Below are 13,204 nucleotides of genomic sequence, written 5' to 3'. Positions count from 1 at the left end.
CCGGCTCATAATGGGAGAATAATGGCACCTTCCTAGCAAGAACTAGGCCAGCCATTTATGCCACCTGTCTAGTAAGCTAACCGCTATGCATCAGCCAATCAACTCTCATAATTATATTCATCCTCCGCCAGCTGCCAAGAAAAGACTCGGCTGCGCGTTCTCAGAATATAGTTCATTAATGTAGTCAATAACGTGATGTTTTCCTTGGTTTACGTCCGAGTCTATAGATGTGGAGATACCATGCAATCCCGAGTGGACTTGGTAAACAAATTACTCAAATGACTTTGATACATCCGAGGTTCTCTCCAAACATTGCCTCTTTGGTTCGAATCAGCAGCTAGATGGCTAGACTCTAATTAGAATTATTATTATTATTGTAATTCTTTTTGCAATTCTTTTCTATTTATTATATCGCCGCCACAGGCTTTGTGGGATATAAGTATAGTCGAATATCTTCGGGCTTGCATGGTTCTTCGCTTGCTCTAAATAATCAAAACGACAAAATGCTCCCCAGAGCGGCTTTTGTGGCTCTCTTCTGGGCCACTGTTCAGGTTTCTGGACACGGCGGCTCCAGCTCAAGTTCGAGCCGTAATGTCGCCTCCAACTTGGAAGAGTACTGTTTTTACTCGATATATACCAGTTTATCTGCGTACACCTTTGAAGGCAGTGTAACAGTCCAATCCGCCACAAGCTCCCATTCTCACGGGGGTTCCTCATCTTCTTCACATGGATCGTCGGATTCTTCTACTGAAACATCCGAGACTTCCTCGCATGGATCATCGGATGCTTCCTCTGAAACATCTGGGGCGTCCTCGCATGAGTCCTCGGATCCTTCCTCCACTGAGACATCTGAGACTCATTCACACGGATCATCTGGATCTTCCTCCGCTGAATCCCCCGACTCTTCTTCTGCAGCTCACACGTACGGATCACACAACTCTTCCTCCACCGAAACATCTGAGTCTTCCTACTCGGGATATACACATGGATCATCTGATTCTTCTTCCACTGAATCGACTGATTCTACCTCTTCGACACACACTCACGGATCAGCCCGAAGAAGTGTGAGCCTTGCAAAGCGCGCCCATGGTAGTGGCTCGTATGGCTCATACTCCACCGGACCATGCAACAGCACCGTGGAAGTGACTTCCATGTATGCTAGTGCTAAGGCCTGGTGTTCCGAGAAAGAGTTCAAAGCGGTGGTCCCATACTGGCAAAGTCTTTGTGCAAAGAACAGCATGGAACTCATGAGCCTGACTTCAATTGAACCCTTGTTGACGGATGACTTCATCAACTCGCTTCCTCAAATTGACCCAGAGGAGAATAATGTGACAACGTATAGGACCATTGACTCGCCTGTGCTGCTGACCAAAAAATACTACAACAGGGCCCATAAGTCTTATGTGAGTCAACGCATGGATATTTCATCTCATTCTTTTGTTAGTGAACTACGACTGACGTATTCTTCAGGTGAGCCATGACTATGCTATGCCGAAGCATAAACGATATGGCTGGGGAATTATTGGCTACTGGGGAGCTGTCCTAGTCCTAGGCATGATGTCCAAGGCATGGACAGTATTCTTCAGCAGACGGAGTGTGCGTGGTTCTTGCGACCCCGAGACTCGCCCCGGTCTGCAGAGTAAGAAAGGTCCTCTTGCTTCTCTCTTCCATTCTTTGCGCACGCACATCATCATGCCGGCCACCTTTGCCCCAGCCATCCCCAATCACCAGCAACTCTGGTTGTCGCACGCTCTTCCCAAGAGAGTCGATACTTTGATTGTGCTTGGATTTTGGATTGTCAGTATCATTTTGAGTTGTGTGGGCTACGACAGTTTCACGGGCAGTCTTTCGTCAGTTCATCCTACCAGCAAAACTTTTATATATCAGTTATATTTTACTAACTCTATGCACAGAGTACCAAGCCTTTATCAACAAAATTGGCAATACACCTCTGACCGCACTGGAGTTCTTTCATACGCCTGTCTACCAGCTTTGTGGCTTTTCAGTGGCAGAAACAATGTGTTTATCCAGATGACACACTTCAGCGTTCAGTCATTCACCATGTTCCACCGCCATATCGCATGGGTTTGCACTATCTTGGCCGTGGTGCATTCCATCAACTACACCGTTCTCTTCCTAGAATATGGTAAGTTTATTGACGTTGAATGAATAAAAGAACATTACTTACTGACAATATACGGTAGTCGGTCGCTATTGGATTTCTTGGAAGGAAGAGTTCTGGTACATGGGTGTGGTGGTGAGTTTGCTTAGCCCGATCAATAATAAAACCCAGAACTAACGCAATATTAGGCTACCATTCTCCTGTGTTTCATGCTTGTACAGTCAATGACCTTCTTCCAACGCCGTTGGTATGAGACTTTCCTCATGCTTCACATTATCTTCGCCGTCGTCGTGGTCGTTGCCCTCTTCCAGTAAGTCCTGCAGCCACCGCCGTTTCTTAGGAAAAGAGTCCCGAGCTGACAATACATAGACACACCAGCTTCGATGGTCGCGAATGGGTTGGATATCTTTGGACACCGGTTGGACTTTGGGTCCTTGAGCGACTTGCCCGCGTCGGTCGTGTTGTATACTGCAACCTGAACGCCCGATTTGGAAAGGAATTTTTGGGAACGGCTACAACCGTTACATACAGTGAGGCAAGCGACTTGGTCAGGATTGAAATGGTCCCCGGAGCCGCAAGCTTGACACCCAGACCAGGTCAGCTTTACTATATTTACCAAGCAACCTGGCTTAAGGGCTGGGAGAACCACCCATTTTCATTGGGTGCATGGGCACCTTCCTCCACGGCCGACAATGAAAAGTCTGCTCCAGCCTCTCAAAATGGACAAAAGCTCATCTTCTACGTCCGGCCCTACGATGGATGGACACGTCGCCTTCGTGATCAATGCCGCAAGGCAGGTGGAATCATTCGCCCCAAGCTCCTTCTTGAGGGAGCGTATGGTCATTCTGAGCCAGTGTACGCCTACAACACTCTTCTGATTATTGTCGGCGGAACGGGTATTGCAGTAGCAGTGCCGTACCTCCTGGATCATATTGCGCGCGTGAAGGAAGGCAAGACGAAGACCACCAAAATTCAGCTCGTGTGGTCCGTCCGACAAAAAGAGATGTTCAACGAGGTCTTCAATGAGGAGTTGGCGGAGATCATGCAGCATAACGACATTACGATCACTGTCTTCTGTACTCGTCTTTCTAAGATCACGAGTGATTCAGATTCCGATGACGTGACAATCTCCAAGGAGCTTTCGTCTGGCGTTGCGCCGGTGATCAGGGCAACAGGCGCGGATTCTCCCACCAGCAACAGCAGCCTCCGGTTCATGCCTGGTCGCCCCGATATCCGCGAAATAGTCAAGTCTGAGGTGCAGGATTCCCAAAACAGCTCGACTAATTTGGCCGTTTTGACTTGTGGCCCAGCCCAAATGGCCGATGAATGTCGCGGAAGTGTATATGAGACCATGAAGAATGGTTTCCAGGACATTGAGTACTTCGAGGAAGCGTTTGGGTGGTAGATGAGAGAAAGGAAATTATGATGGATGGACAGGAAGTTGTTATATTTGATGCGAAAATGTTTGAATGTTGTCTCGGAATGTGGATGCATTTACCAGTCGGGCCTCTCGACAAGGCAGCAGATTAGATATATCTGCCAACCTAAGTTCAACATGAGATTTGTTGGAGTTTCTTTATACATGCTGATCGGGAAGAAACAAAATAGCTCTTTATATATGGAACCCGAGAACCTGTGAAATGGCCGAAAATGATCGCTTTCTATAGCTTTAATATATGTACCTATACGTACCGGATTTTCCCTGGCGGGTGGGGCTTTCCTATTTGAGCTGCCGCCGCTTTTATGAGGGTGCTCAGGCTCAGGCTCACTGAGTAGATGTCAGCACGGGCTCAGATCAGTCACGTGTATAATCACTGACGCTCAGTGAGTGATCATTGGATGCTCTCTGATTACTCAGTGATGCTCAGTGTCCAATCAGTGAGCAACACTGACGCACTCAGCCCGCCGCAGACTATACCTAGAAAGGATACATAGGGGCATTTATACTGTGATAGTTAGTTCGTTGATAGTATTGCTGCTGCCCTCATTTTTTTAAGCACTATATCTCACCAAGAAAATACGTCATGACCAAGGGGCGTAGGATAGAGCGGAGAACTCCGTCCGTTTCAGGGTGTTATCTCCTTTTGTCTTCTATGAAGCGACATATCTGTCTGCATTCACACCATATACAAGGAATGTGTTTAGACTCGACAATTTGTGTTTCCGGACGAACAAATGAGCATTATGTAGAAGGCCAGAGTCTAGTCGAAATTCTTCAAGCCAATTCCTTGGAGAAAGCAAAGCTGGCATCTTTGGCTCCCAAGCACGGAATACCAAGAGATCAATCAACCGATAATGGATAGGGGAGAAGTCTGTCTTAGTATCTACATGGATATATTCATACTGTAAACGGCGGACCTGTGAATCACTACATCGGGTTAGTTTTGCCTTTTTGGGTTTAGCGCCCCAATACGCTGTCAACCAACCTTCAATGCCGACATAAAAGACCCGTCTCGGCGTCCTGTTCTCTTCTGCACCTTCGGCACAACAGGACGCTAACCCCACGCGTCCGCCACTCGAACCCAATAATCATTCGGACAGTGGGTCAGGTGATCAGCTTATGCTCTCGCCACAGGTCGATGGCACGGGAGATTCAGTGTATACCGTCCTATTGACCATTCCGTTCAGCGTTGGGACATTGAATATTTCCCGCACAACGGAAACGAAGATGATGGCTCAGCTGTTATTGTGTCAATTGCAAAATTTACATCAGGTATGCTAGGGTCTTGATCGACGGGTCCAGGGTGCTGAGAATATGCGGGGAGAGAAGAACCTATGTGCAGGGTCCAATTCGCAGCTCCTAGAGAAGGTGGGAGAATTGCAACGTGTGTTGGCGGCGGTCTGTACGCAGACACCGATGTAGAATATGTGTGCGACTTTTCAAGAAACAGGAGTGGCATATTGATGATCTGGTCTTTAGTCTCCAGGCTTCCTCTTTATAGCGTTCTTCTTCTTTTAGGCTGTAGTCATGGTCTCAATCGTTGGCTATCTGCCCCGGATTCGGACGCCCTTTGGCCACCTGCGCAAACCCGTTACATTTCATTCCTGACAAAGCCGCGGTCAATCCTGGACACACTCCAGTTAGCCAAGACGAGCGTGGGAAAAGAAGGACTCGGCACAACGAAAGTGCGTTGGCGAGGGCTATCTCGTGTTCTGGCTGGGTCTAGCACCGCTCGCGTTGGCTGTGACTTGGCTGTGACTTGGCTGTGACTACTCATATGATGAAGACGCCGAGATCGAACCCCCATTTAGACTGTCTGCTTCTGCTCATTGAATAATCCAGACTCAGCCGCAATGGCGGCCTCACTGCGCAAGCTCATGGGACCAAGGCATTTTGGGGCGAGGAACAACGGGAGATGAACTCAAGTAAGCTCCATGTGGCCTTGGAACTACGCGAGAGACACCTACGGCAGCGATGGAGGTGTCGAATCGAATTGGGTGGCTATACTTTCCACTGCAAGCAAAGCTAGCTAGGTAGAGCAATGATGACAGGTATATATCTCTTCAACCTCCTACTCCCACTTTCTCCTTCTTTCTCCACTATATCCATGGACAGCTCGTCCTTCTAGTATAACAGCGACACAAAACTGGGAACAGTAACAGCAAGTATGACTTTCTGAAGCAGCTGACCGGCTCTTCCTCTCGGACAACGTTAGCGTGAAGATCTCCGCAAATAGTTCTTCCAGTTGCTCCCTTGTGATTCCTCAGAGGGAGTTGCATATCTTGGCGGCAAGTCAACGATGAGATCCAAAGGGTTTTCGTAACTACCGGCCATCAACCCTAGCAGAGAAGCGGTCTTTATTCGATTGTAATACCATGCACGGATAGATTTGTAATCAAGTTTGAAGGACTCCCGGATTTGGGATTTCTGCTCAGGGTCGAGTGCAAACCCCCGGGCTCTCTCGCAACAAGAACATTCCACGGTACAATGACCAACTGCAAATTTCCGTTCTGACTGGCGATGAGAACAGCATCCACAGTCTCTGCCACAACAGCCTCCTCTCCCTATGCAATCTTCCACAAGTACTTGATGCATGTACCATTTTGGCTGTGAGCGCCAGAAATCGATACCTCTGGTCAGCGGGCCGTCGTCATACGAAGACCTAATCTCCCACCAACGTCGTTCTAAGGTCCAATATTCCGTCGAAAGTGTCGACAATTCCTCCTGTAAGTCCTGAAGAACAGTCACGTATGTGTCTTCCTTAGAGAGATGCCCTATTTTCTCTTTCAAGGCTATCTCACGTTGAGTATTCTCCCGAAGTGCAACTTCTGTCTGCAATAGCCCCCTTAGGTTAATGGGGCACATGGATGGATTATCTTCGTCGGTGAAGGTAGCGTATCGGTATCTTTGAAGAAGACATATATCTCCAGAGCTTTCTAGATCAAGCTCTTCGTCGGATTTGTCACCCCACATGTAGTAGCGCATCTTGAAATATCGTTTTACTCAAGGATGTTAGGATGTTGGGTCTGCTAAAGGACCTCCGGATTGGAGGTTGATGTGAAATCGAACAGATTACCTGTTGAGTCCTAATTGCAGTGGAGACATTTCCAGGGATATCGGCTAAAAGTCAAATCGCCGGGCCTAAGAAAGGAACCGGCCGTGGGCTAGTATTATCATGAGAGCAATCGTCAGGATGACGGGTATATAAAATTGAAGCCAGTGATGAGCAGAACATACATAGGTTTCTGCAACTCTCTAAGACAGAAATTTGAGTGACACACACGTAATAACGAACCTATCTATCTATCAGAAGTGGCGGCAAACAGACACATCAGAACGCATGATGTGAATACTGATGTCTTTTCTTTCTCCTTCATGAAAGGAGAGAGGGCACTGCCATGCTACGGGAACTAAGCAAAACGTGACATTATCCAACATCGTCAAAGACGAACCCTACCTAGGTAGTGAGATGCCTACATAGCAGGACATCCTCTAGTCCGGATTACGGCTACACCACGGTTTTACTTCCTCGAGGGTTGTATACTTTACTAGACCGAATATTGCTCTATAACATAAACGGGTAGCTACTATCAATCCCCAAAATATAAAGTGTTTACCAGTACGGTTAACAGTGGTTTATGTGACTCTTATCACAATTGGTCTCACTATGGTACAAAGGTAACCTGGACTAGTGGACTTAACGCTATGTACAAGTAAGGGTAAGAATGAAAGAAAGACTATAGAAGTCAAAATAAAAGTAAGAGAAAGGTGAATAAAAAGTATAAAAAGTAATAAAAAAGTGAATGAAAAAGTGAAAGAAAAGTAAAGAAACACTGAAAAAACTTGACTTTCGGCATTGACGGCTCATCGAACTCTAGATTCCAATATTAGTCGTTTCCATTGCCAGGCAATTTCAGATAGAGGATTTCGCCGTGTTCAGACCTTGGTATGTATGTTTTATAAAATGCAAGTAAATGGCTTTTATATCTGTTTCATGTTAATGCTTAAGTGTACTCCTTACTTACAATTCAGGCCAGCCTTCCTCCATCGGAGTCATCCGGTTAAACCGGCGATTGCGGCAATCTTCGCAGCCGCAGGTTACAGAGTGGCCGAGAGTTAAGGCTGGCAGCTCGTTAATGCGCCGGAGGCGATGTCGGAGGTGGCCAGAGGTAGATGCAGACGCCTGAGGTTCGTTCCGGACGGCGTCCGGAGGGCGGATGGGTGGCACTGGGGGTATGTCGGCCACGACAACGATGTCGGAGCACTCTGGTACTGGTCGGGCTGGGGGGGGGGGGGGGGGGGGGGGGGCGCGGGCCAAGCCACCTATGGACAATCAATCAGTAATTATGCACATGAAGCTTGAAACAGCCATCCCCAGTGTGACAGCGCACATAGGCTTTCCGTGTACTTTACCTGAAAGCCCAAGCCCGGGCGATTTCTGCAATAGTCATTGTCATGTTGCAACAGAACAAGAAGACCAAACAAAAAACTGCTTGTAATGTCCTGGCCTTCCAACTGGGGGCCAAAAAAACTTCGTGCAAGAACTCGACAATAGACTTTGGTGGTTCTGGGGCTGGCATTTTGAAGAATGTTGGTGGTTTACAAAGTCTACTATTCTGCGCATTTAAGATCTGGTCTTGTCTTTTCTAATGGCGATTCTAGGAATCAGCCAATGGAGAAAGTCTTCCGGGTAAATTGCGGTTGACAGGGAAGGAGCGTCTCGATAAATCTGACGATATGCAGTGTTTGTAGCTCTTCTCTGGGACATGTCCTACCTACTGTTTGAACTCAAGTTTTCTGACCGTGGCCTGCACGCTCTCTGGGTATACGACCCAGTAGTATGGATTTCAAAAAGGGCGACGTGCTGGCCCAGACAACCTCGCGTCCCGGCCCCGAACTAGTACAATCAGACATTGAACGTACCCGGCAAGTCGGCCAAACGTGACTTACACTAAGCAGACTGGCTTCAAGCTTTCTGGTATGCGACGGTTCGCCTTCCAACAAGCGACTGGGACGCCACTGATCCGCATCAAAACTCCATGTCGGCTTATAGCGGTTAGTAATATATGGACTCATGCCAACCACGGTGCCTCCAGGGTAAAAGTGACCACAGATTGTGGCTCCCTCCGCCGGAACTACTCGTTCAAGAGGCATAGCAAATGGAGCGTCAAGCCGGAGTGACTCTTTAATGCAGGCGTCGAGGAAGGGGAGGTTCTGCAGCTCATGCCATTGCGGGAAAGGTAGAGTGAGCCCGGTGGCAGTGCGTTGCTTATCTCGCAGCTCGGCCCGTACCGTTTCCAGTGCGTCAGGGTGACCACAGATCGAAGCATGGAAGCCGTGGAGTCGGCCCCTCCAAGAATATTGTCAAAAGTCCAGGTTGACACAAATCGAAGTGGCACATTATCCTTTCTCTCCTGGGCATTGTGGTAATACCCGAGGAAGTCACAGTCGGCAATGGGTCCGTCGACGTTTGCATTGGAGGGCGATTTGGGACTTTTCCGATGTTTTTCCTGACGCTCTGAAATACTCGCCAAGACGTAGTCCAGCAGAGGGCAATGGCTTCGCGTTTGAAAAGATTTGCTACCCAGTTCTTATGCAAGAGCCAATCGAGCCATGGTATCTGCGTCATCTGCAAATAGTTGAGTCTTGCTCTCTGTCAAAGTCCTTCGTCATGTATAACTTACGGGTCCGATAATCAGGTTTGCCCTGTTCACGTCGTCCATGATGCCGTGTAAGTCTCTCCCATGCTGAACGTAGCCATATGGCCGGGAGAATGTCATCAAGCCCATTGTATCGTAGGATAGAGATTTCATCCACTGCGTCACATCGAACTGTGCTCCGGTGGGCACAAACCGGCGATCAAGCTCGTCAAAGAACATTTGTGAAGCACTATCCATTCTTGGCTCAAAGGAGGATACAGCGTACGAGAGCGAATAATACATAGAGATGTGCTGCTTCGTCTCTCGATGTTTCTATCGCTTAATTCTACGAATAAGATATTATATAATCTTATTATTATCTAGTTTTATAAACTCTTCTAATAGCTAGTTTTAGGATATATAAGTAGTATTAAGATTATAGTTATTATTCTTATTAATAGCTACTCTAGAAGTCTCTAGTAGGCCTTGACAAGTCCCGCAGCACCAGCCGATTTTTGGTCCCGGCCCCGCAGCACTAAATAAATTCTGGTGCTGTGAGGTTGATTATGTAATGGCACGTGATCAAGTCAGAATACTCAGGGGCGTGCTCAGTTTTACTCAGTGATCGAAAAGTGGCAAGAGGTGAGCACTAAAACGGAAAGGGAAAGGTTTTGAGTGCCAGTCATTATCCGGTACATATGCAACTTTAGGTATCCTCCCTTTTTGCCTAGCCTATAAGATGCTACGTCTTTCTTCTCATATTATCGCTTTTTACCCCCCTACGAACGCCCTAAGTCAATCTTGACGTTATTGCTTCTTGTAATAGAAACTCTATATACTAGTTTTTATATCTGAGCTTCCCTATAGACTACGCTAGTACCTCCAAGTTAGGCCAATAAACACTAACACTAGACTCGTGAATATCTTGCCAAGGTCTATTTTATAAATACTCGACAGCAGGCGCACGCTCGTACCAGTCAGTCATCGCCAACTTCCACCTGGTCTGCTTCTCCGCCCTGCCTGCTAAGCAAGGGAGCCAATCAGACGGTACACAGAGCTTTAAACCAATCCAGTTGCGACTCTGTGCAAGTCTCTCCCACGGCAAAAGAATCGCGTCTATCTTGTCATCGTTTATGGTCCCTCTCACTTTCTCCCAGGCCGGCATATGCATCGTCAAGCGCAACTTGTGAACTTTGCAGAAGCAATGCTCAAATAGATCAAAGAAGGCCGGGTAGGCCGTTTCCCAAACTGCGGCCTGTGGTGTTTCGTCTAATTTGTACCAGTTATCAAAAGAGACTTCCATAGACGTGATGAGAGAGGAGCAGGCAGGCGATAAAAGCCTGGACATGATAAACGGAGTGTCTAACCCGGTCCGTAGAACAAAGACATTTGTCCCGTATAGGACTGTTAATGCCTCTTCATAGCTGGAAAATAATATAAGCCATGCTCGCAGTACACCCACCAAAAGGTCTTGAGACTCACCCGATCTGACAACACCTTAACCATTCTACGCCCCCAAGTTTCGTCCCGGCCGGAGGACTCTTCAATCCCTCGGACTTGTTCGCTAACGTCTCATTCCTACGGTTCCAACACCGGTCATCAACATAAGATGCACTCTTCTGGCAAACACCATGCCACCATTCCCAGCGCTCCCTGTCCCGCTTTGGTCTAGGACGAAATGGCGACGGCAACATCCACGCATGCTCGATATGTACGCGCCGATTACCCATTAGCTCGATATAGATCAGTGTCCTGACTTCTATTGGGAGCTGGAAGAAGTGACTTGCTTGTTGACGGTTGCTTTGTCGGGTGCCGAGTTTGAGAACGCGTTGTTCTGGTGGTGGGACTGGTAGTTTCCATCCATTAAAGGGGTCGCCGTTAACTTCGCAGGTGGAATCAGAGATTCCGATTGCATTTGGTGAACCACATTTGGGTCTGGAGTACGGGTCATTCTTGCGCTTCGTTTTGAACAATCTGGTAAAAATTTCGGGCGCCATGATTTGTTGAATCTGTTATGCGCAGGTTCTTCCAGGGGTTACATGTGGGTGGGTGGATGGGACGAGTGCGTGGCAGAAACCGATGCGGAACCAACTCCGGAGTAGTTAAGCCGCAACTTACTAACGGGATATGAGTCCCAAGGAACAACGCGTCATGTAAGTTCAAGTGCAATATCTAATGATACCTGGACCAAAGTTCGCTAATATTGCCTTTATGAGATACTAAATCTCGTATGTAGACTCCGGAATTTATTCAATTGTTCTCTAGATGGGAATTCACAGATCTTTGTTTACAGTTTCAATGGATAACATTAAATTCAAGCTACACTAGCAACTAGTGAGGAATGGAACTGGCACTAAAGGGTATCCATTTAAATTGTTGCTTAAATTCAATATCATACATGTCGACAACATCAAGTATATGCCTCAGCCTCCCAATATCCCGGCAGCCATGGAGGTATCCGAATTAGGATAATATTTACCAACACTATTCTTCAAAAAGCAATTCCCGTCCTGTCCACCACCATATGCAGCTGTCAAATTTGCAAGGTAGGTGACACCCTTACATTTCTCGTCATTTTCCGTATTCCATTGCACACATTGTGAGATGCAGGACTTCAGGGTATATTCAGTCGACCTCGTCAAGTCACCAACCTTTCCGTTCCCATATGCTGTTTTAATACCACCCGGCCAGTCCACAGCACATAATAATGTAAATATCGATCCATCGGAGCCAGTAAGTGTGGTGAGATTTTGACCCGGGCATGGATTGGAAGCTATGCCTGAAGTGCCTGAAGTAACAGCCGCCGATGATGTTTTGGAGGCCTTGGTTACGGTGGAAGTCTCTGAGTGGGAGGATGCTGTGGTTGTTATCGACATCGTAGAATCTTCATTGGGGTCGGATATTGTTGAAGAGGAGCCACTATCAGAGATGCTGGGCGTGATAGACATCGAAGAATCGGCCTTGTGCTGGAGCGTTGTTGGAAAGGAGCCGCCGTCAGATGTTCTAGTCACGATAGACATTGCGGAACTAGTATTTGACCCGGACATTCTTGGGTCGGAGCTGCTGTGACATGTGTTAGATGAATACCAGCTCCGCAAGAAGAAGAGTAAAACATACCCTTTGTCTCTGCTTGCCAAGTACGATCCTCCAACCCCACCACCCACGGCAACGACCACCACGATCAAGACTGCGATCACTAATAACAGCCAGAACACACTGGGCCTCACTCCGCATACTCTTTTGGTATCTTTTGGGCCATCAGCCTTTGCTAGACCGTCTTCAGGTATGCTGGACCCCGGCCTTTCTGGGCCAGACACGTAATATAATCCGCCACGAGTTATTTTGACTTCCTTTCCCTGTTCAACGACAACTTCAAGTCCATCATAGCTTTTGGGCCATCTCTTGAGATCGGAAACGAGTTCAAGCCCACCATAGCTGATTGCGCTCCTCCGTAAATCTGAAACAACTTCGATTCCATCCATATGGGCAGACTTGACTGCGACTGGGCGGGTTGATCGCCTGTTTTGGGGCACACAGGCAATGCACACTGGAGATTAGAAGGGTAAGTTTATCGACGGGATGATCGTTCAATATGTGGGAAATACCATAGCGGCGGAGATAAAATCGAAGGCACCATCTCGCTACAATGGGAAAGGCAAGTTATTATTATTAGGTTAAGGGGTCTAGTAGTGGGCGTCTAACCGCCATCTCCCCTCTCTACAAACGACTTGAGGGAACCCAGGAGCCGCCACTAGATCTAGTAAGCATTAGTTCGATTCCACTCCCCACAGAACCGATCAACAATCCCTGCCCGCTGTCTCATGTTTTTAGCGTTGTAAAGTTGGCGAATGAGATTCGTTGATTTACCGCTCGCTCGGTCCTAGCAAAGATGCAAGGATTCATGTGGATCATAGGAGCGCCAAGGCCAGGTGTTGGACGTGTCATTCCAATCAACTGATCATTAGCATGGGTAGGTGAGTGCAGATTATAAGTCGAGTGACG

The 13,204-nt window shown here is 47.6% G+C and overlaps 5 protein-coding genes across 5 annotated transcripts; 1 reads left to right on the top strand and 4 right to left on the bottom strand.

The window, feature by feature from the left end:
* Window positions 1-503: 503 nt before the first annotated feature.
* N7517_005548 (ferric reductase family protein) lies at window positions 504-3,527 on the top strand (the record flags this gene model as incomplete). Its single annotated transcript, XM_056723278.1, has 6 exons — window positions 504-1,403; window positions 1,471-1,850; window positions 1,914-2,146; window positions 2,205-2,257; window positions 2,311-2,432; window positions 2,492-3,527. The coding sequence occupies 6 exons, from the start codon at window positions 504-506 to the stop codon at window positions 3,525-3,527; spliced, it is 2,724 nt and encodes a 907-aa protein (XP_056579528.1).
* Window positions 3,528-5,774: 2,247 nt separating this feature from the next.
* On the bottom strand, window positions 5,775-6,548 carry N7517_005547 (uncharacterized protein; the record flags this gene model as incomplete). The annotated part of the gene is made up of 1 exon (XM_056723277.1): window positions 5,775-6,548. One exon carries the CDS (start codon window positions 6,546-6,548, stop codon window positions 5,775-5,777), a length of 774 nt encoding a protein of 257 aa, XP_056579527.1.
* Window positions 6,549-7,584: 1,036 nt separating this feature from the next.
* Window positions 7,585-9,460, bottom strand: N7517_005546 (uncharacterized protein; the record flags this gene model as incomplete). Its single annotated transcript, XM_056723276.1, has 4 exons — window positions 7,585-7,827; window positions 8,514-8,913; window positions 8,963-9,192; window positions 9,248-9,460. The coding sequence occupies 4 exons, from the start codon at window positions 9,458-9,460 to the stop codon at window positions 7,585-7,587; spliced, it is 1,086 nt and encodes a 361-aa protein (XP_056579526.1).
* Window positions 9,461-10,142: 682 nt separating this feature from the next.
* N7517_005545 (uncharacterized protein) lies at window positions 10,143-11,199 on the bottom strand (the record flags this gene model as incomplete). Its single annotated transcript, XM_056723275.1, has 2 exons — window positions 10,143-10,626; window positions 10,685-11,199. The coding sequence occupies 2 exons, from the start codon at window positions 11,197-11,199 to the stop codon at window positions 10,143-10,145; spliced, it is 999 nt and encodes a 332-aa protein (XP_056579525.1).
* Window positions 11,200-11,625: 426 nt separating this feature from the next.
* Window positions 11,626-12,684, bottom strand: N7517_005544 (uncharacterized protein; the record flags this gene model as incomplete). Its single annotated transcript, XM_056723274.1, has 2 exons — window positions 11,626-12,265; window positions 12,320-12,684. The coding sequence occupies 2 exons, from the start codon at window positions 12,682-12,684 to the stop codon at window positions 11,626-11,628; spliced, it is 1,005 nt and encodes a 334-aa protein (XP_056579524.1).
* Between the last annotated feature and the right edge of the window lie 520 nt (window positions 12,685-13,204).

The sequence above is a fragment of the Penicillium concentricum genome, assembly GCF_028827145.1.
Source record: "Penicillium concentricum strain IBT 3081 chromosome Unknown utg000002l_segment0_segment0, whole genome shotgun sequence".
NCBI lineage: Eukaryota > Fungi > Ascomycota > Eurotiomycetes > Eurotiales > Aspergillaceae > Penicillium > Penicillium concentricum.
This window is presented reverse-complemented; position numbering and strand designations above follow the sequence as displayed.